At 46.5% G+C, this 23,958-nt stretch overlaps 1 protein-coding gene across 1 annotated transcript in view; it reads right to left on the bottom strand.

Annotated features, from left to right (window-relative positions):
• Nucleotides 1–23,958, bottom strand: part of NCAPG2 (non-SMC condensin II complex subunit G2) — a 174,343-nt gene that overhangs the window by 57,881 nt on the left and 92,504 nt on the right. Inside the window, exons 18-19 of the mRNA XM_082258393.1 lie at nucleotides 21,868–22,018; nucleotides 20,344–20,517 (exon numbers count right to left, since the gene is read on the bottom strand). Of these exons, the coding sequence (XP_082114519.1) occupies nucleotides 20,344–20,517; nucleotides 21,868–22,018 (325 nt within the window). The remainder of the gene's footprint in view (nucleotides 1–20,343; nucleotides 20,518–21,867; nucleotides 22,019–23,958) is intronic.

The raw sequence follows: 23,958 nt of genomic DNA, 5'->3' as shown, positions 1-23,958 counted from the left end.
GGTAGGAATGACTGAAGCTGACAAACCTCTGTCCTTCAGTACTTGGGTCTCAATGGCCAGGCCATTAAACCCAACGACTGTAAAGCATGATGGTAAATTGGTCCTTGAGACCACAGACACTCCCTGAGACGAAGTTCCCACGGAACATCTACGACTAACATGTCCAAGTCGGCCAGGCCGGCTTGAGGAGGCCAGCCTAGAATTTCTAGGACCACTGGCGCTGATTGGATCTGAACCAGGCGTCCCTAGAGGTACCTGGCCCCGACCATCCGAGAAAGTCTGGTCGTTTTCTGTTCCCACACATTTATCAGATACCTGATAGTTATCAGGAAAGGTGATCTTTTCTGGTTGAACCTCAGGGACCGAAGTCACCCGACTAGAGGCTACTTGGCCTATCTGGTCAACCAGATCCGATTCCTGTGAGGTATCGGGACTAATCTTAGGAAAAGGTAAAGGAAAAGATCTATTCAGGGAACGGTAATTACCGCTTCCTGTAGTACTTAAATGTTGGAAGGGAAGAATCGCACCGGTAGTAGTGGTTGATGCTCGATCTAATGTCCTGAATACCGGTGAAAACGTCCCCCCACCCTGAAACCGGGTGGGGGCGCACCTTCAGGCTGTGTACTCCTTTGCTTCGGGTTTGGCTGGGTTGGTCCTTTGCTTGTCCGACCAGCCCTTCTTGAACCCTCCTGGAGGAGTCTTGCCTTTCCCGCTAGTACCAGCCGGGCGCCCTTTATGGGCGGTAAAGAAAGGTCCTCGCTTGTTGCGAGGTCCCTTAGCTTTAGCAGCCTGTGGCAAAAAAGTGCTCTTGCCCCCAGTGGCATCCTTAATGATTTCATCTAGGTTGGCCCCAAATAGACGATTCCCCTGAAAGGGGAGATTTGTCAAGGTCTTCTTGGAACCTAGGTCAGCTGACCAGCATTTTAACCACAGCACACGTCTGAGGATCACCGCTGTCTTAGATGCATGCCCTAATAAGGGAGTAGTGTCCAAGGCTGCGTCACAGATAAACTGTAGCCCTTGTATAATCTGTTCCATCAAATCAGATGTCTCCTGGGGAATATCTTTTCCCCTAAGATCTTGGCGTACCATTTTCGCCCATTCCGTAAGTGTCTGGGAAACTAGCCCAATAACAATTACTGGTCTAAAAGCTGACCCTATCAGAGAGAAGATGGTGCGGGACTCTGCTTCCATCTTTCGATCCACCGGATCCTTAAAGGACGAAGTGTCCTCCACTGGAATAACCGTGGCTTTATTCAGCCTGGAAATAGGCGGATCCACGACTGGTGGTACCGTCCATTTCTTAATGATGGATTCCTCAAACGGATAGCGTCTAGCAATACGCTTGGAAATAGTAAAGGTACGTTTAGAATGCTCCCATTCTCCTTTAATCTGATTACCGAAACATTTAGGTACAGGAAAAGCCTTCATCGTCTTGATGGGCTTATTAGTACCAAAAGGAATCTCTGTTTCAGTTGCCTCTGCCGGTAAAGCCTCAAGTTTTAAGGTTTCCTGCACTGCCACAACTAGTGCGTCCACCAATGCTTCTTCCTGAATAATAGCAGGAGAAGAAGCGTCCTCCTCACTGTCTGAGGGGGCTTTACCTGGGATAACAGCCCTTGCAGAGGAACCTGCAACTGCCGTGACCACCTCTGAATCTGAGTCAGAGGTGTCAGATGGTATAGGGGTAGGCGGGGGTCGCTTCCTTGACCCCCGTCCCTGACAGGCCGCCTCCACCCGAGCCACCATAGACTCCAAAATTGCTGTAAATGACTCTATACTCTGTGCACCGGCGGGTCCCGTGGCCCCCTCGAGGGAAACAGGTGGGGGAATATGTGTGGCAGGGTCCATGATAACTCCAGTTACTTCCTGGATAATATAATTCAAAAATAAAACTTTTTTTTTTTTTTTCGACCCCCAGCGCCACAAAAGCCCCTTAGTGTTACCTGCTAGGGATCCCTATCGATCGAGAGAGAGAGAGATAGACCCCCAGGCTCACCACTTGATGCTCAGAGTTTAACTGCAACAGGTTACAGCGCTGTCTTAACAAACAGGAAGTCTTTTGGCTGGCTGCCCAGGAAGAAAGGAGGCGGCTCCGCCCCTCTGTGTGCCTTCCGGCGCCTCCCCCAAGCTCCACGAGGTGTTTGGATCACCTCAAACATGGCCGCCCCCATGCTGGAGACACGAGGCTACGCCACAATGGCGGCTCGTGCGATCCAGCAAAAAAAATGGCGGCGGCCCGTACTGCTTAGCGGTGTGCTGCAGGGCACACAACACTCTCACTGCATGGGGATATGGCGTGGTTGGCGGTACCGACCCTGGCGGACCGCATGGCCGTTCGGGAGGCCTGCTAATAGCTGGAGATCTGATTAGGAAGGCAGTCTACATGTCCGTGGCTTCTGACTGGTAGGTAGCTTATTCTTAACCCATAAGATTCCCAGAATGCCACAGATTACATCTTTAAAACATGTATACAATTAGATTGTTAGCTCCCAAACCAAGCCTCCTGGCTTTTTGCACACATAAAATCACGCTCAAAGTAGGAGGATCTGTGTCATGTTGTAGGATAGAAAGGGACTCTATCTTACCATACAGAGAGGGGCCCGCATTCACCACAAAACCCGTCAGGGGGAAAGGGGGAACATACTACTCACCATACCGGAACCAGGCGGGCACCAACTCCTGACAGTACCCCTCTCCACCGGGGCGGGAGGGCTGTCGACCGATACGGACGCCGTGACTCATGGTCTTTGGCGTTTCAGCGAGACGTTTAACTCGCGTGGACAGTCCTTTAATGGGACTTTGTCGACCCAGCGCGGAGCTATGGCCTGCACGCGCTCGTAGGCTGAACTGGGGTGACCACCGGATCTCAACATCCAGCCCGTCGCCCAGTTCAGCTTTCTTGCTTGAAGATCTCACAGGAACACTGGAGAAAAAAGCTGTCTAAAAAAATCCTTTAAGAAAAAATTCTTGCCAGGACCTAAGATCCCAGCAAGGTGTCTAGGTCCTTACTCCTAACTAGACAGAAAATAACTGATTTGCTGAGGCAGAGAGAGAGAGGATATACCCTCTGGGACTGCCCCTAGGGTGTGGCCAGAGCTTTTTAATTTCCTGTCTAGTCCTGCTCCTGTGGAGGCAACATAACCCGAAGGTGGTGTATCACCGAGGACTACGTCTGTCAATGAGCGCTAGAGAAATCTGTTTTATATTTTAGGCCTGTAGTTCTTAGGAATAACTCACTTAAATCTGTCCAAATAAGAGTCTAATAAACATCCCGGGTATGGTAAAGTTTGAAAAACAAATCATAAATTATAATACATTTTATTCAATAATATAATCAAACCAAAAACACTGAAATGTGTACAAACAAGGAGTGCAATATTACTAGTCACTGTAATAATGGTTTAGTAAACATCTCGGGTATGAAAGATTTTGAAACATGGGACTGCACAAAGTCCGAAGTCACAACTGGGACAATAGAATCTGGTTTCCTTTCTTATTTTCCTTCCACGGTTATCTCTCTTTGAGCAACAAACATGGACTACATGAGATGTAGTCCATGAAGTGACGACCAGTCAGGCGTTTCGGGTTGACAACGCCAACAGCATGATGTCCAGCTCAATTCACAGCCATTGAGGTGTTTGGTGATTCAGATAGATATGTTCTGCAACTTTCCAAATGAAGTTTGAATGAATCACAGGCTTGTCACTCTTTTTTCGAGCAGAATGTGGGCATTCCACAAGCATTGCTCAAGATGATGTTTGGAGATCTTATAGTAATTTTGTTGTTTCCTCATTGCTGGGTAGAATGTCATTGCTTGGTTGGCCCTGTCGACACCTCCCATAGTGTTGTTGTAGTCCATCACTACTTGTGGCTTCATGACTTCTTTCCCACCCTTTATGCGTACCATAACAGTGGAGGTATTATGCACTGTACTCATTAGGCACACATCTTCTTGTCCCACCATCGCAGTGCCATCATTTTGCCTTTCTGCCAGGCAACCATTTCTCCTGTCTTGAGCTTCTTTTTGCCAAACATTGGCGGCATGTCGCTTCGGTTAGCCCTTATGGTTCCATAGGCATTGGTTTTGTTTTGCAGTAGAACCTCAAAGTTCATGAGATGTATAAATGTCAGTTGTTACACAATAGCCCTGATTTAGCTATTGCTCAATTAGTGAAAGAACAGAAGATGTTGCTATTCCATAACAGCTGTATTTTTGATCAAATTTTGTTCCTTTTCCAGTGTATATCACTGGATTCCAAATATAGCTAGTTGACGATTAGAATCGCATGTAGGATTTTATGCCAAATCGTGCCCTCTTTGATGCAATGTATTGCACCCAGCTGAGCCTTCCCTTGTAGGCCATTAGACTTTCATCTATGCTGATATCTCTTTCTGGCACATAGCTCTGTTGGAAATTCTGTAGAATGATTTGATATACTTCCCAAGTTTTCTTTAGTTTTGGTGCAGGATGAGAAGTTTCATCAAATTCTTCATTGTTTTCGAAGTCGAGATATTTCACTATGAGGGAAAATCTGTACTCTGACATGACCGTGCCAAAGCATGGAGTGGCAAGTAATGTATTGGTTGTTCAATACCACTTTTGCAGGGATTTCCCCAATACTCCCTGAAGAATTATTAGGCCCAGAGATTTCCAAAATGTCATCTTTGGTTACTGGTTCCCACTTTCTGCATCTTGAAAACTTCCGATGCGAAGCCAATTGTTGCTCTTTGTACCGATTTGTCTCAGTAACTAATTTTTCAATAACCTCATCAGGTCAGAAATAATTATAGGTATGCCAAGGGGTTGTCATGGTCAACATCAACGTTCATACCAGGTGCTCCAGTAAATGGGAATCTTGGGGGCGCTGCCTGATCCGTACCGCAGTCAATAGAGCACCAAGTTCTCACATCGCTGAGCTCAGTCGCAGAACCGTCACTGTCGTCACTTTCAGTACCTGATGACAAATCTTCCCAGAAATCACTATCGCTCAGTTCTTCAAATAATTCTGATTTACTGTAGCTGGTTTCCAGTTCGTCTAAAAGTGCTTTTGAGCTAAAAGAACGCTTTTTGGACACCAGGAACATTCTAAATTTTCCAGGCACAAAGAACCACAAAAGTACAGTCAGGGCACTGGAAAAGCCACTAGGTGAAAAGCTGTGGTGAAATGGCTTGATACAAAGTTGCAATCCTAACAAATTACACTGTATCTTGTCATTTGTTTTATTTACTTTTTTAAAATTCCCGCCGGTTCCACCCCCCTGCATCGCGGCGCTCGCAAGGAAGGGAATTGGAAGACAGTGCATCGGCCGGAGAACACAGCAGGAGGACAGCGGGAGGACGGCTGGAAGACGGGAGAATAGTAGCAGAAGTGTGATTGTGGGGTAATCCCGAGTTTGGCTCGGGGTTACCGCTTTTGGCACTGTATATTAACCCCGAGCCACACTTGGGAATATTGCCAGGGAGGGTAAAGGATAATTTCACTTTGAAAAAAAAAAAAAAAAATAGATGCACATTTTTTTGCATGTAAAAAAATGCCCATTTCCTATTTTTTTTTTTCAGGAGCCTGGAAAGCATTGCACCATTGATTGGCAGATCGCTGATGCCATGCAGGTCTCCTGAAGACTGTCAGAGTAAGCTGTCTGCCCATTCATCGGGGCCAGGCAGTTTCATTCTGACAGGAAGCCTCAATGAACTACCACACCGCTCAACAGCCGCACACGCTATAAGCTGACGGCTGCAAAGGATGCCGGGGCTTGTAGTTCATACATACACAGAGGCGTGAATGAATGACGTGGCCATGTGTGCGGAGCCCCGCTCTTTTCAAAAAGTGACAGCTAGTACAGGGAACTTCTCCCTGTACTCCTGTCACAGGAAGAGGAGGGGAACAGCGAGCAGCTGCAGCAGTGAGAATATGTTAGATGATCCACCCTAAAGATGGGTGGAACATGTTCCCAAAGGTGAACTTATCCTTTAATGAGGGTATCCATCAAGTTTGAGAAACAAATGATGGGGGTATGGAACTAAACCGTTAAATACCCTGTAACAGGGTTTTCAGTATTAAACTTAAAATTAAAGTGGAGATGTAGATTTGAGTTCGAAGATACGTTAATAAAATTTTCATTTCAATGCTTATACTTAGATTTCATGTTCTTATTCAGAAAGCAACAGAAAACAACTCACTAGCTGTAGCTAGCTTGAGCATTTGTAATTGGATTTTTTATGATAAAATCTTAATTTAATTTACCTGTTTTGTTGCTAGCTATCTGTACGGAAAAAGTAAAACCAACCTGACATCTTTTGAAGTCATGCTGGTACCTAATAGAATGGGTGATGAAGATGATTTCAACAGTCTGATGAAGAGGATGTGGAATTGCATACCTCCTAACTTTTTGGGATTGGAACGAGGGACACCAATTAGCAAAAGTATGCAGGCATAGGGCACACACCCCTGCCATGCCCCCTTAAAGGAGACATACAACAAAAAGTTAGTAACCCCACAAGTTCTTTTTTTTTACCACTACTATTACTTTATATTGGCTTTTGAAATTTATAAATGCAGCAATTTAGAAATTGGATGAAAGGTTTAGCACTGGGAAACACTTTTTGATAGATAAATAGTGCATTTTATACACAACTATATAGATCAGACCAAAAATCAAAGACAAATGAGGAGGAAAGAGGGACAGAGGGGACTTTGTTCCAAATCAGGGACAGTTGGGAGCTTTGGAATTGGAATCCTAAAAATGTTAAATAACTCTTGTTCTAAGAAGAGCACAGCAGAACCCGAAAACTTTTAGCTCTGGTCACTGTGCTCTGAGTTATTCACATATGTATCTCAATTTTAGCTTTTTTTTTAATCAGATAATTTTTTATTGAAATTTTTCACATACAATAACAAACAAAACCAAGAAACAGACGAAGCAGCCTCTACAATGCAGAAACATAATCAGAGAAGTGTAGAATATGCATAGTCGGCAGCGGAAGAGCCGCCGACGTGTTCGTAAGTGCACAGTAACATATCAAAAAATCAAGGTAATGCAGTAATATCCTTATGCTCTATGCAATACACACCAAGCTCAGAATTCTGGGGAGAGATGCCTTCGTCAACTACAAAAACAGAACAGAACACTTGAATTCCGGTGAGCTACCCAATGTGCGCGAGATACAGAGTGTGTCCTTGTACCAGCCATAAAGGAGATGTGGTAAGCATCGTGAGAGACCTCCCACGTGCCGACCCAGGTAGAAGCACTGAGCCCGTAGCCACTTTACGCTGAGCATAGTACCCCTCCCATAATTCTATTGGACACTAAATGAAGAGGAGCTAGGCCTGGAACGTCTAACCATGGGCCCCAAATGCGATCAAATTTCAGTACGTTCCCTCTGTGTTTATAGGTAAGATGCTCCCTATTCAGAAGCACCTTAACCTCCTCAATCCAGGCAGCAAGTGTAGGTGCCTGAGCAGATATCCATCGCCGGGCTATCAACTTTCTAGCAATAAAGAGAACTCTGAGGATTGCAGTGTGAACCTCGGGAGGATAGAGCTCCTCATCCAGCCATCCCAGGATACACAATTTAGGTTCCACAGACAATTTCAGTTTCCAGATATCATTAATGGAGCATATAACCCCATGCCAATAGCGATGCAATTTTGGGCAGCACCAAAGCATATGTAGTAGAGTGCCCGTGTGGACCTTGCATCGGGGGCAGAAGGGAGAGTCCCTCCTCTGCCAGCTATGCAAGCGCTGCGGAGTCCTGTATGTACGGTGTAAAATAAAAAGTTGAGGGAGTCTCTGTGATGAGGACAAAGAGACCCGAGGTATATTATCCAGAATACCGGTCCACTCCTCCGCAGAGATGGGACCCAGATCCTCAAGCCCAGGACTCCCTGCATTTAAATGCCATAGCTCTCAAAATTTGTCCCATGAAGGCCGTATAAAGTGAGGAAATTTGCCCTTTCCTAATCGTGGTGTTCACCAAACTAGAAGGACAACCGGCTGGAACAAACCCCAGGAGGAGACTTTAGACTGGGAGTTAATAGCATGACGTAACTGTAGGTACTGAAAAAAGAGGGAGTTGGGCAGTCCGAACTCGGTGCGCAGAGACTGGAAATCCTTAAGTGTACCCCCCTGTACAACTGGTAAATAAAGTGTATGCCATAGTCACCCCATCTCAGAGAGCTCCGCAACTTATCTAGTTCAGGATAATTAGCATTATTTAGGATACGAGAGTACTTTGAGAATCCTTCATAAGTAAAATGTTTCTTAGCTCTCTGCCAAACCCTGTCAAGGAGCATGAGGGTGGGACAGCCAGGAGAGCCTCGCAGAGTACCCGCTTCTAATGCCTCGACAAGTGGCTCACCTGCCAAACGAGTCTCAAGGATCCGTCTGACCGGATCATCGGCGTCGTCCAGCAACCAACCAGTTACTTGCTGTAGCTGAGACGACAAAAAGTAATAGTAGGGGTTTGGAACGGCCAAACCACCACCACTATCCTTGGCCTCCTGCAAAGTCTCTAAGCGAATTCTAGGAGATTGCTTCCTCCAGATGAGCGCACGGTAGACCGTGTTGAATTGCTTTAACACATGTATGGGGATCCATACCGGTGCATTATGCAAGACATATAGTAGTTGCGGGTTCCAAATCATCAATTTTAGCTTTAACTATTAAGCTCTCTAAATAGGCTCTTTGTTCAGCAAGGCCTGAAAAGGATGCAAAAAAAGGCCCCTATCATCATTTGGAGTCTTAAAATTAGACATCATTCATATGCCATATTTCATATAAACCAAACTGAAAAAAAAAAAAAAAAAAAAAAAAAACAACTAATTATGAACTGTATTTTTTTTCTCTTCTGACCATAAGAGGAAAACGTACCGTATACAAAACTGCAATAAGCTCTCATTAATAACAGGCCAATGATCAAGTGAAAAAAAACACTGCAAAGAAAGTTTTTAAGATGTGCTTTGGTATCAAAACAAATATTAGTGAGTAGGTTGTTGCTTAAAAAAAAAAATAATTTTTCAATGGATGCTCCGAGCAACTGTTACACATTTATTCTGCTTTTTACAAATCATCCACATTACATTAAGTCAACATGTTGTGAAACTTACAAATGTCTTCATTTGCCCTACAGGAAATCACTAACAATTATACAAGCTCTAAATACCTCCAATAACTATAAAGCCTCACGCATACAGGGCGTTAGAAAAAATGAGCTGCAAGGCCACTACCAACAGCAGGAAAAATTGGCTGTTTAACACACGTTTTTAGTAGCTTTTTGCATTGGAGGCAATGCACATTTAGCCGCGTCAGCTTTTAGCAGCGTTTCTATGCCAATATTCAAAAATCAATGGTTCCCTATGAGAGCGGTCTCCACCACCCTATGTGAATGAATATGGGGTACCCATTCGCCTAAAAGAAAAAAATGCAGTGTAGTGTAAATAAACAAGATAAGGTTTTGAGAAGTCCTTTTTTTAAAAAATCTTCCTCTGATCTTCTCCCTCAGGTCTTCTGCCTCCGATGCGGTCTTCTCCGCTGCTGACCTGGTTCTCCTGGCGCAGCCTCCCCTCATTATGCCAGCTCCGCTCTCTGCCGGTTTTACTATAGCCATGGGGTATGGCCATCCAGTGAAGTCACTATTAGACCCTTACCCTTGTGACACTGCGTGATTTTTATTACAGGACTTCTCAAAACCATTTCCTGTCTTTATTTACACTACACTGCCTTTTTGTGGGTTAAATGGGTACCCTATACTCATTCACATGGGGGGGGGGCTTGTCAAAAATGTCTGCTAGATTCCAATAAGCCTCCTGCCTGCAGACCCTCACAACCACCACCCAGAGTTGTCGGGGAGAGGCCCTTGTCCCCATCAACATGGGAACAAGGTGCTTTAGGGTGGGGAGCGCAGAGTTTCCCCTGCCCCTAAGCCCCCCCATGTTGAGGGTGTGAGTTTACACCTGTAAAATCCTTTTATGGAAGCACATCACAGGACACAAAGGAGTTCATATTCATGACTACTTGGGTTCACTACCAGCTTAAGATTAATGGACACTGGCCAAAAAATGCAGAAACCCCCACCCAGGCATAACCCCTCCCAGCTATTCTAGGGCTCCGTTTTGTAGCAAGCAATGAGAAACCGACAGAAGTGGAAGGATCTTGGTGTCCTGTGATGTATTCCAATAAAGGTAAACCAGAAATCCCACATTTCCTAATTGTACATCACAGGCAAAATAAGAATGTATATTACTACTCAAGATGTCTCAAAGCACTAAACCCAAGGGGCGGGCAACAGAGCAACAAGGTCAACCCCACCACAAAGTTGCCTGCAAGACCTTATGCCATTAGCCAGGCTCGGTCTTGATGTTAGACAAAGTTACTAAACCCACAACAGTAAAATCGCTCTGTACAGTATATGCAGTAAAGCATGCTCGCTATACTCACTGTGGAACCTAAGGGGTTAATCCTCTGCATTGTGTAAAAATTTTATTTTTGACTTACAGTAAATTGCATTTCTCTGATATTCAGAATAATTGGGTTATACTGCCTCCCTACAGGAGTAGGACACTAGGCAAAAAATAATTCTGGCTACACCCATGGGCAGTCCCAGGGGGTATACTCCCTCTCTCTGCTATAGCTACTCAGTTTTGTTACAAGCAGTGTCAGGAGAATAATTCCAGAGGGGTCCGACTTCCTAAAAGATTCAGTAGCTGCCAGGTACATCCTAATTGCCCGGACCACATCCAAGGCATGCAAGGCAATTTCCTTCGGATGTTTAGGCCTGGGACACAGGGAAGGCAACACAAGAACTTCATTCATATGAAAATCAGAGACCTTTGGAAGCAAAGACTGACAGGGGTGAAGAACCACCTTATCCCTGTGAATCACCAGATAGAGTGAACGAAAGGATAACGCAGCCAGTTCCAACACCCTGCGCGCAGTGGTGATAACCACTATATAGGCCACCTTCTGGGACAGTGTAAGCAGGGGAATCTCCCAAATATTTTCCAAGGAAGGCTCATGTAGAGCTGAAAGCACCAAATTGAGATTCCAAGGCGGCAACGGAGCCCGCACTGGAGGGACCAAATGTCAGACACCCTGAAGAAAGGGAATATGTGGCCAAAGGTCATTGGAAGAAGACTGCCAAAGCCCGCACCTGGCCCCTGATGGTACTCAAGGCCAACTTCTATTCAACCCCCATTGAAGGAAGGTTAAGATCCGAGCCACAGAGAGGGAGAGAGGATGAACCCCAAGCGACTCACACCACGCAATGTACGTCCTACACGTACAATGGTAGATTTTTCTAGAAGTAGATTTGCTAGCTTTCAACAGTGTAGGAATCACCGATTCAGATAAAACCCTATCCTTATGCACCTAGCGTTCAACTGCCAAGCTGTCAAAGCCAGCGACTGTAAAGCAGGATGGAAGATCGGTCCTTGTGATAGCAGATCCTCCCAGAGAGGCGTTGGCGACCAGACCCACCAAAGCCACTAAGATGACCGGAATCCCTTCTGCCTTGATCCCGCGTACAAGTCTGGGCAATAGCTTGAGAGGAGAGAAGGCATAAATCAGCCGATACTGACCCCACAGGGCCATCAGTGCGTTTGCCAGAGGATCCCTTGACCGAACCACAAACCTCTACACCTTTCTGCCGAGACGCCAACAGATCCACTTCCAGGATAACCCACCTGAGACAAAGCTGATAAAACACCTCCGGAAGAAGGGACCACTCCCCTTGGTCCAACTCCTGCCTACTGAGGTAATCCGCCTGCTAATTTTCCACCATGGGAATGTGTACAGCGGAGAGGGCTGTAACGTACCGTTCTGCCCACCTAAGAATGCTGGCTATCTCCAGAGCCACAAGGACACTTCTTATGCCCCTTGGTGAATAACATAAGCCACGGCGGTGGCATTGTTTGATTGAATGTGCACTGGACATCCTTGAAGACGATCCGTCCAACGATCCAGATACAGTCTGATCGCTGGGAGTTCAAAGTCATTGATCGGTAGTCTGGACTCGTCCAGCGCCCAGATCCCCTGAACAGAATGCTTGCTGAGGACGCTTCCCCAGCCGGACAGGCTGGCATCCATGGTGACTACTGTCCAATACAAGGGGAGAAATGATTTTTCCCAGCCGAAATGCCGGAGAACGAAGCCACCATATCAGAGACTCCTTTGTTCCCTAACTCAGCTGGAACGGATTGTCCAGAGACTGCGGAGTCTTGTCCCATTTGGTCAGAATCTCCCTTTGCAGGGACCTCGTATGGAACTGTGCAAACGGAATCCCCTTCGAAGGTAGAGACCATCAAGCCCAGCACCGGAGGGACTACCATTTGTTGGAAAGCAGGAAGCGAATTGCAGCCTGTAGTTTCTGGAGTTTGTACAGAGGAAGGAGCACTTTGGCTAAGGCCAAGTTCAGATTTAGACCCATATAGTCCAGCTTCGTGGACGGCGCCAGAGAAGACTTCTGAAAATTCAAAATCCAGCTAAACTCCTGCAGAGTTCGTATTTTAATCTCCAGGTTTTCCACCAGAGCAGAGGGAGACCCTGCTTGCAGAAGATCATCCAAGTAGCCCAGTACCACGGCCCCCATTGGAATAGCAAAGCTAGCTTTGGGGATAACACTTTATGAAGACCCGAGGAGCAGAGGCGAGAGCAAAGGGTAACGCCACAAACTGAAAATGCTTCTCCCCTACAGCAAAGTGGAGAAAACCCTGGTGACTGACACATATTCGAATGTGAAGGTAGGCATCCTTGATATCGATGGGAGGTGAGTAAATCTCCCTGACACAAGGATGCCAACACCGTTCAAATGGATTCCCTTCTGAACTTCTCTACCCGCACAAAGCAGTTGAGCGCCTTGCGGTTCAGGATTGAACGCACTTTGCCTGCCTTCCTGGGGACTGTGGACAGGTTTGAGTAAAAACCTTGAAAACGTTCCCAAGTCAGGAGTCGGACAATCACCCCTTGAAAAAACAGGTCTTGTACCACCCCAAACAGGCCCTGTAAGCGGTCTAGGGGCAGGTGCAAATTAGAAGAAAAAACCTTGCCGGGGGACAAGTGCAAATCTCGATCTTGAAGCCGGACCGAATTACTTTGTGGACCCACGTGCTCCAGGGAAGTCCACAGATCTGAAAACCAGCAAAGATGTCCCCCCAACCCAGATATGGTTGAGGGCACACCTTCATGCTGAAGGAGCCTTGTCAATGGGTCTGAAGAAGCCCAATCTCGGCTTGCCAGAGCAGGTTCGTTTGGATCCTCCTGAAGAGGCCCTGAAAGTGTTCGAGCCCTTGTCAGTCGACCCTGAGACACGAAAAAACTTCTTATGAGCTGAGAATGAAGGCCCACTTCTACGCCGAGGTTCTTTGCCCTTAGTAGCCTGCGAAAGAAAAGTACTCTTTCCTGTGAGCCCTTTAATGATGTCATCCAAACAGGCGATCTCCTTGGAAAGGAAGATTAGTCAAGGCCTTTTTTGAAGTCTGATCCACAGACCAGCGCTTGAACCAAAAGACAAACCGAAGGACCACTGCCAAAAAAAGAGGCGAGCCGCATCCAAAGAGGCATCACAGATCAAATGCAGCCCATTGACCAGCTGTTCCGCCAGCTCAGCAAAGGCAGGGAGGAGCCGTTCCTCCTCCAGGTCACGGCGTAAGAGCTTAGCCCACTTGGTCAGTTTTCGAAACTAGGACAATGGTGAATACCGGCCTCATTGCCGAACAGGCCAGAGTGTACAAAGTACAGGCCACAGCCTCAGCCTTCCTGTCAGCCGGATCCTTAAGGGCCGGGGACTCTTCAACTGGAATCATGGTTGCCTTGTTTAAATTGGAAACCAGAGGGTCCACCACCTGTGGCACGGTCCACTTCTTAAGAAGGGGCTTCTCTTAGGGTTAAAGCCTAGTAAAGCACTTAGGAACCCTACGGGGAAGCTTTGGTCGTCCCCACTCTTTAGCGACAATTCTGTCAAAATAGGCAGGAAAGGGAAACACCTTTGCAGCTCTAGATGGCTTGTGAGTGCCAAAGGGTACCTGCGCCTCCGTTGCAGCTTCAGCTGGTTCCTCTATTTTTAGGGACTCACGCACAGATACAATCCATGTATCCACCAGCGCCTTCTCGTGCGCGTTCGCAGACCTGGAGGAATCATCCTTACTATCATTGGATTCCAGGAGCGTGGTTGCAGACCAAGCAAGGTGACCCACATCCGCGGCAGCCGAATTAGATTTAGGATCTGATGAGATAGATTGCTAGCCCGTCACCCTGAAAGCCACCTCCACCCGAGACACAAGGAACGCCGTCAGTGCATGGATGGATTGTTGGGACCCGGAGGGACCCGCAGCCTCAGTGAGGGGATCAGGTGGGGAAATGTGCTCCAAAAAGACTTCATGAGCCACAAGGGGGAACCTACAAAAGGTGTAAAACACTGCTAAGGGACAACCCCCATCGCGCTGGCAGCACCCTCGGTCACCAGGCACAAAGCGATCCTCAGCAGAGAGGACCCCATCAGACTCACCACCCGCAGAAACAAGCGCCTGCAGCCACTAGGTTAATGCACTTCAAATGCGGCAATCTGGAAGTAAAATCATCCAGGAGTCAGCACCAGGGGATGAGGAGGGGCTCCCACCGCCAAAATAGCCGCCCACAGGGCTCCACCGTTATGGCCGCCGCTATTTTCAATACGAAATCACAGCAAAATGGCTGCCGGACTACACAAACATGGTGGCCGTGTATAGGAATACACAGGCTACAACAAAATGGTGGCACAATAAGACATACAGGGACCCAGGAGTGAGACCAGGCCTCAAGGACAGGCCCTGGCAGGAGCCCTTACCAGGTAAAACCCCCCACACAGTTCATCGTCTGGTTGCTGGCGGCGCACCCCCCCATCACTAGTAAGCACCCTGCACCCACCCCAGGAACAGTGGTCAGACCACTCAAAATGCCCCAGCATATTTGGAGGGGAGGGGTGGCATGTAATGGACTCGGCAGGGGGGGGGGGGGTGCCTGGGGGAAGGAGGGAAACCTGGGGGGTCCGACTGCCCCAAGGAGGGGCCCATGTCCACCCCTAAAACCCTCCAGGGGGAAGGGGGGGGGGACAGATACTTACCATACCAGGAACCAGACGGGCACCATTCCAGACAGAATTCCTCTCAATTAAAATGGGGGGTGGTGTCATCCAGGGAGAAAGCTGCGACTTAGGTCGAGACCCGGTCGTAAGCGACCTCGCGAGGCATTTAAATCGCAGGCTAGCCCCCGTCCAGTGGAGTTATGTCGCGGTTGAGGTCTACATGCGCTCGCTGGCCAGACTGGGCTGACCACTGGATCAAGTCGCTTAGTCCGGCAATTGATTGTAGATCTCACAGGAAAAGTCCAGGAGAAACATTTTTTATCTAAACAAAAAATTTGCTAGGACCAAAGATCCCAGCAAGGAACTAGGTCCTTACTCTTGACTAGGCAGAAAAAAACTGAGTTGCTATAGGCAGAGGGAGTATACCCCCTGGGACTGCCCATGGGTCTAGTCAGAATTATTTTCTGCCTAGTGTCCTACTCCTGTAGGGGGCAGTATAACCCAATGGTTATGAATATCAGGAGCTGTGTCCATCAATGACCGTAAGAGAAAATTTTGTTTGATCCTGTCTTTTTTGATCCTCCCATTCTTCCAATGTCCCCAATCCTTCTCCAGATAGAACAGAGCCTTGGGGGCAAGCTGCACCCGTTTAATTTGGTGTGTATTGCTAAAGAGTTTTTTTGTTTTTCCTTGGGAGAGTGCATGTGATCACTGGGGCTGTCCAGAATAAGGGTCAGGTGTCCTGCAGTCCTATAGGACAACCAGGGGAGAATGAAAACGGCTCCTACAAGATTTAACCACACACGGATATTAGTCACAAGACTGCTCTAACTGCTGATGAGAAAAGGTATTTAGCGGTTTTTATTTACTAAAACTATTGCATTTCCATGTACAGTGTACTGGGGGAGACCAGATCTAGTAAATGCAGGGTCCTGGGTTTAGTAACACTTTAGGGTTTAGTAACACTTTAGGAAGTTCTGTCGTGGTAAATCAGTGTAATGGGTGTAACCTGTTGCAACCTGGCAAAGTTTACATTAACAAAGGAATATTGGTAATCCTAACTATATTTTGGGGTTGCCCAGAGCTCTTTCTCACAGAACCAGTCTTCCAGATTCAGCTGCTGACAAATGAAAAAGTTTGCCTGCCAATTTTGACACCAGGAATAGGCATGGCAGAGAGGGCCGGAACGTAAATTAGTGCCCAGGACAAGATCAGGGCTGCTTCTTTCTGAGCAGTACAACTTCTTGTGCCTCCTTTATGGTTGATGTACGCAACAACCATGACATTTTCCAAATGCACCCTGATAAAGACCCTGAAGGTAGAAAGGCCAATGTAGGAGAGCCAGCCTGTTAAGAACTAATTTGGTCCTTTGAGGAGGGAGCCATTTCATAAAAACTTTGTAGAGGGTCCACTCTAGGGCTGCCACGACTCGTCGACTACAAAAAATCGTCGACGTGCGGAAAATGCGTCGACGCGTCAACGCGTGACGTCACACGCCCCCGGCCGGCCGCCGCGCCGCGCCGCTTGAAGCATTGCCGGCCGGGTGAAATTCCCCCGCCGGGCTCCGTCGGAGACGAGAGGTGAGCGCTGACCGTCTCCAGCACCCCTATACTCCCTGTACTGCCACAGCTTCTGCCGCAACACACATTCGCCATCCTCCCCCGATCACCCAGCTACTTAGACATGTCACATTTGCGGCGCTACACCGGCTTGTAATGGTCTGTACTAGGTGGGAGGGCTTACTGGGGGGTCTGCACTGGAAGGGGGGCTTACTAAGTGGTCTGTACAGTACAGACCACTTAGTAAGACCCCCTCCCAGTACAGACCCCCCAGTAAGCCCTCCCACCCAGTACAGACCCCTTAGTAAGCCCCCCTCCCAGTGCAGACCCCTCAGTAAGCCCTCCCACCCAGTACAGTCTGTACTGGGTGGGAGGGCTTACTGAGGGGTCTGCACTGGGAGGGGGGCTTACTAAGGGGTCTGTACTAGGTTGGAGGGCTTACTGAGGGGTCTGTACTAGTGTACTGGGAGGGGGGCTTACTAAGTGGTCTGTACAGTACAGACCACTTAGTAAGCCCCCCTTCCAGTACAGACCGCTCAGTAAGCCCTCCCACCTAGTACAGACCCCTTAGTAAGCCCCCCCCTCCCAGTGCAGTGCACATATTGTACTGGGTGGGAGGGCTTACTGAGGGGTCTGCACTGGGAGGGGGGCTTACTAAGTGGTCTGTACTGGGTGGGAGGGCTTACTGAGGGGTCTGTACTGGGAGGGGGGTTTAGTAAGTGGTCTGTACTAGGTGGGAGGGCTTACTGAGGGGTCTGTACTGGGGGAGGGGGGGCTTAGTAAGTGGTCTGTACTAGGTGGGAGGGCTTACTGACGGGTCTGTACTGGGAGGGGGGGCTTAGTAAGTGGTATGTACTAGGTGAGAGGGCTTACTGAGGGGTCTGTACTGGGAGGGGGGGGGGGGGCTTAGTAAGTGGTCTGTACTAGATGGGAGGGCTTACTGAGGGGTCTGTACTGGGAGGGGGGCTTACTAAGTGGTCTGTACTGGGTGGGAGGGCTTACTGTGGGGGTCTGTACTGGGAGGGGGGCTTACTGGGGGGTCTGTAGTGGGAGGGGGGCTTACTGAGGGGTCTGTATTAATTACAGGATTAATTAGCTAATCAAAAAAAACACTAAATTAAGCAAAAAAACAAAAAATTTAAATAATCGTTAGATTAGTCGACTAATCGTAAAAATAATCGATAGATTAGTCGACAGACAAATTAATCGTTAGTTGCAGCCCTAGTCCACTCTATCCAATATATAGATATTGGGAAGTCATCCTATCCTTTCTGACGTGAGACCATGGAAACCTGTACTCGGGGGTTTGAAAACTGTCATTGCTGAGGTTTAATTTTCAAAAACGCTACGTGCCTAGATGTCAGACTAACATAATTCCTGAAAACATGTATTCACATCATGCGCTAGGATTTCATTTTGACCTTTTAATCTAAATGCTTGTTCCATGTCAGGGACTTGGAATTTATTGAAACCAGAAACAGGCAGGCATGTAGTGGTTCCAAAAGCATAGCTCCACTTGTTCGCACCCTCCTCTGCCACATTTGGCACTTTTTTGGAGGGGGAGTGGGTACCTGGTTTTGACAGGTGCCCTCTCCCAGCTCCTGGTAAAATCGGTGCACGGTGATCATCATTTCTGGCCCCTCTGCCTTCTGGGACATGCAGAGGTTCCCAGAAGATGGTGGGACCATTCAGAAAGCGCAGCAGGACCCACGCATGCACTGTAGGAGACAGGCTGGGAAGCCACAAGGCTTCAATTCCTGTTTTCCTTACTACAAGTGCCAGAAGCTGATTGATGAATTGACTAGGGGTGCCGACATTGCGGATTCCTGGACAGGTAAGCATCCTTATATTTAAAGTAAGCAGCTACAAACAGTATTTGTAGCTGCTGACTTTTTATTTTTATTTTTACAGACTGGAACTCCTTTTTAAGCTGGTAAGCAAACATAGTACGGATTTCCTATAATATGCTCAGTTGGCCTCCTTAGCTGACCTCTTTCAGAAAATGTTGGCTGGCTTAAGTCACTGGCTTAGAACAAGCATGCAAGGGTCAGATATCCAAATATACATGCATATGTATTAGTTAAAGCTAAACTAAACTCAACAATATAAGTTTCCAAAAACAGTCACATTCAAGACATGCTTTAAATTATACACATTGCAGTTACTAGAGTGCCTATGTTGGCGCTCAACAAAACTGTCAAGCCATCAAATGGCTGGTTTTTATAGCGGATTATATGTGTAGCACAATGGCAACTGCAGGTCAAACAGAGGCTAATATGGAAGCTTCAGTGGCTGTAAACAGGAGGCTATAGTTCTGCTTTAACCGCTTGCCGACTGCTCACAGTATATTTACTGCGGCAGTCAGCCCCTCACAGGCAGAGTGACGTTAATTAACGTCACTAGCCTGGGAGGGTCTGGGGAGCGAGCGCGCGAGGCCTGGGAGGCCCATGGACCCCCCTGCGCGTGTGACCGGCGGATCCGATGTCCGCCGGTCACTCGGCGATCGTCGGGGGAGAGGGAGAAAGTCAGGCGGCTTGTGTAAACAAGCCACCTGTCATTCTCCTCGGTGTAAAAACACTGATCACACGGTTCTACTATGTAGAACCGTTGATCAGTGTCCTTACACCTCAAGTCACAGCCAATCACAGTAAGAATCACGCCCCTAGGGACACACACAGCCCCTCCCTCTCAAATAAAGTTAACCCCCTTCGCTACCAGTGTATTTTTACAGTAACAGTGCATATTTATAGCACTGATTACTGTAGAAATGTCACTGGTAACCCCAAAAGTGTCAAAAATGTCAGTCAAGGGTCCGATCTGTCCGCCCCAATGTCACAGTACCGCAAAAAAAAACGCAGATCGCCGCCATTACGCGTTAAAAAAAAAAACAACAAAAATGACAAAAATCTTTACCTTTGTTAGTAAACGCGATAACTTTTGCGCAAACCAATAAAAATACGCTTTTTGCGATTTTTTTTACCAAACATAGGTAGCATAAAACAAATTGGCCGAAAATTTAAAAAAATTTTGATTTTTACATTTTTTTTGGGGGGAATTTCATATAAAAAAATGTGAAAAATATTGTTATTTTTGCAAAATGTACGCTCTTTTTTTGTTTATAGCGCAAAAAGTAAAAATCGCACGGGTGATCAAATACCACCAAAAGAAAGCTCTGTTTGTGGGAAAAAAAGGACGCCAAATTCGTTTAGATACAGCGTCGCACGACCGCGCAATTGTCTGTTAAAGTCACGCAGTGCCGAATCGCAAAATACCCCCTGGTCGTTTAGCAGGAAAATCCTCCGGGGTTTAAGTGGTTAAAGTCAGATGTCCTTTCAAATCTGTATATTACTTGATATGCACAAACAAGAGTACTTTGTCCCTGCAAAGCCCAGTTGCTGCAGATGAATAACACTGGAGAATTTCACATGTGATTTCAATGTAATGTTTCCCACTGTATTTCTAAACACACTGTCCAGTAATAAAAAGGAAAGACAGTCTCCTCGTTTTGGACAATAGCAGTGGTTTATGTTGTACAATACTGTGCCACAACCATGAATTGCACGTGTACCACTATGATGTTAGATAACTGGAGAAGTCAACAAATGATGTTATCTTGGTCCTCTAAAGCACAGAGAATTTTGTATAGCTGCGCAAAGCATAGCATATGTAAAAGACAAACTTTTCAAACTTATACACATGAGAGAAATCAACAATAAATAAACTTACTTTGACCAGACCCAGCTGTTTAAAAAGGTTATTTAGTTTGTTTGGTTGTGCAGCTAGAAGATAATCTCGGTTATTTTTTTGGGTCATAAGATATTCAATATATTTAAGAGCCAAGTCTGGTTTGCACTCCATAGTATCCTGGATGCGCACTTTACGTGCAGTCTCTTTTTTTTTCTATAAGAAAGGAAAAAATAAGGAATAAAAACAGCAGATGTGTTTGCCATAGTGCATTATTATTACATCAATCGTCAGATACAGGACTAAACATTAAAACAAGAGACAAAGCGATGGGTAACCTACAGTATACAAAAGAAAAAAAAAAAAAGCACAAAAGGAAAGGGTCACTATTGCTTAAAGTGTTATTGTAGTAGTGCAGGTAGCAGACTAAAAGCTCACATATTTGGAATTAGTAACACTTTAAATTGTGTCTAGATTTCAAACAGCCCTGTGTACCAAAAAAAAAAAAAAAAAAAACCCAAAACCATAGATTGTTTGATCTATACAACCAACATCCAAGGCTGGCCATAGACTGAGTGAATTTGTTTACTGCAAACACAGGTTGCAGGAAAGAAATTAACTTTATTCCACCATCAACACTGAATACCCTCTGCTGAGCCATTCTCCAAAGCGGGGGGATCCAGTGCTTATTGCTAGTGGATATAAAGGCAACTTGCAATAATAGCATGTTAAATTTGGCAGGCTGGTTTTACCCACGTTGATCGATCGCTTGCCCATATATGGTTAAAAACACTGCCGGTTCCTGCTGAACAGACAGAAATTCGAACAGTCTATGGCTGGCATAAGTCCACCCCAAACGCGCTCATCCATGTATTTATCCATGTACCTTGCTTTGAGCACTGGTGTGCAGTTATGTTGGAACAGGAAGGGGCCATCCCCAAGCTGTTCCCACAAAGTTGAGCGCATGAAATTGTTCAAAATGTCCTGGTTTGCTGACACCTTAAAAGTTCTCTTTACTAGAACTAAGGGCCAAGCCCAACCTCTGAAAACAACCCCACACCACAATCCACCCTCCATCCAAATGATTTGGACCAGTGCACAAAGTAAGGTCGGGGTGGAGGAACTTGACTGGCCTGCACAGAGTCCTGACCTCAACCCGATAGAAGACCTTGGGATGAATTAGAGCGGAGACTGCGAGCCAGATCACTCCAACATCAGTGTCTGACCTCACAAACCTTGTGGACAGCCTTCCCAGAAGAGTTGAAGCTGTTACAGCTGCAAAGAGTGGGCCAACTTAATATTGAACCTATGGACTAAGACTAGGATGCCATTAAAGTTCATATGTGTGTGAAAGGCAGGAGTCCCAAAGGTTTTGGTAAAAGAGCATAGATGGAATTTGATTCAGTCAAATGAATATGGTAATTGATAAGAAATGATTGACCCTTACAGAAACGCTATATGAATTCAATCTTTTTCTCTCTTTTGTCAAATAATGGTTTGAGTGACCAATTGTGTGGAATGATCCATCATTTTTTGCTCCATGTGCAGCTAGCAAACAAGCATTACCTTCTTCTCTGGCAAAGCCTCAGAAAGCCAGTCTGTTATCAGCTCCAGTAGGTGACCCACTTGTCCCCAGCGACACAAGCAGTCGATAAGTGAAGAGTATTTATTTTCTTCAGTCTCGTTTAAATTCCTCAGCTTGGACAGTACAGAACAGCTAAGAGATATTGGGTGAAGAAATGGAAAAAGCATAAATAAAGTGACACAATGCTACACAGTTGGCAAACAAATACGACTGTTCACCTACCAAATAGTTTGCAATAAATAGTACTAAAACAGTGATAACGGTTTTTGGAGTCTGAAATTCTGACTTTACACCCAGCCTTCTTACTTTCACTACTATGAATGTCACCTTCTTTTCTTTGCCTCATCCTACCACACAGTCAGCAGCCTGGTACAGGATATTAAGCGGCAATTTGCATTCCTGCCAATGGAAACGAAATATGCAGTCACACACCAAGACCTGTTTCATACAGGCTTCAGCTTATATAAAAGCAGTGTGAACAGCGAGCTTTGACAAAGCATTCGCAGAGCTTTCAGCAAGCTTTACTGGAGCCGTTAAAAGGCAAGTTCACCTTTGGGAACATGTTACACCCGATTTTAGGGTGGAACACGTAAACATGTTCCTAGTGGCAGCAGTACGGGGAGAAGTTCCCCATACTAGCTGTCACTGTTTGGCAACAAATTACTGAGTTCTTATGAAGGGCTCCCAAAACGCAGTAGATGTCTTGCGAATCATTGAAGGACAACACCGGGAGTAGCAAAAACCCTCCCTTGCAGCAGGGCTGCGCCCGCATTGCAAGTACTGAATGCTTATTTCATTCTGGGGAATGGAAAAGCACAGACTTACTTGATCCTTTCTTGCCCTGGCAGACAGCGATCCCCCATGCTTCAGCTGTGGACTGTTCCTCAGCATGTTCACATCTAATGCAGGGCTATGGGCCATGCATCTGCCATGATGACATCTGGAGTGCAGGGGAAAGGAGTTTACTGGGACCAAAGTAGCAGCATGAAAAGAGCCTGAAGGAGCAAAGGATCTCATTTGAAAAGGTGCCTTTTCATATTCCTAAGACCTAAACAAGCATTTAACCCTTGCAGTGCAGCCACAGTCCCACTGCAAGGGAGCATTTTTACTTGTCCGATGACCAGCTGTAAAGCGGTTTTGGAGACTTTTATGAATTTGGTCTGGCAGTCCGTCTTTTGGATTAAGCCCTGGGGCCATTTATGAGGATGCAACTCTCTATTCATGCATATTATTTGGCAGGGATTAGGTGATCTATATTTTATGTAACATTTATGTAACAACAAAGGCTTATGTTTTATGGAATGTTTGTATGTCCGATAAACAAAAATCATTTCATCACCATCATGTGGATTTCAATTTCTCTTTTGCTGAGCCCTTTTTCTACTTTGGAACTCTTGGGGGTATTTAAAAAAGACAATTGTGATCCAGAGTCTCCCAGTTGTATTCCTTTGTAAACTTGAGTTACACAAGCTGAGCCCCGGTTCACACTTGTGCGAGTGCCGGGTTCGCATGTAATGTCGGAGCGCACTGCTCCTTCATTACATGCGATCGGCTGTGCGGTGCGAGTTTAGCCATACACTTTGTATGGCTAAATTCGCACCGCAGCAAACACGCACAGGGACCCTTTTTGGAAGCCGCATCAAGATCGGATCGCACAGCGGTTCACACTTGTGCGATCCGATCCTGTGCGAACTGCACGATCGCACTGCGATATGCGATCAAACTGGGGGTGTCGTTAAGATTACATTGACACCCCCAGCGTATCGCATATGGCAGTGTGAACTGCCGGGGGTGCGTGTGCGATGCGGGAACAGGCTGCGGATTCGCAGCCTTCCCGCACTCGCATAAGTGTGAACCGGGGCTGAAAGAAAAATAGTTTTGCTATTTGTAACAAAAAAAAAAAAACAGACCATCACAAAACCTGGTTCTTCTACTGGACAGAACATACTTTCTCCTCCAGTATGTTGTACACATGGCTGCCTAGAGACTTAGGCCCCTCTAGACTGGCTTTGTCCCCTGATTTTTGGAGTTGCGACCAGTCATCTGTAGAACGGAAGTCTTCTCCGCATGGA

This window comes from Pelophylax lessonae (genome assembly GCF_965119305.1).
Source record: "Pelophylax lessonae genome assembly, chromosome: 5".
Lineage (NCBI taxonomy): Eukaryota > Metazoa > Chordata > Amphibia > Anura > Ranidae > Pelophylax > Pelophylax lessonae.
This window is presented reverse-complemented; position numbering and strand designations above follow the sequence as displayed.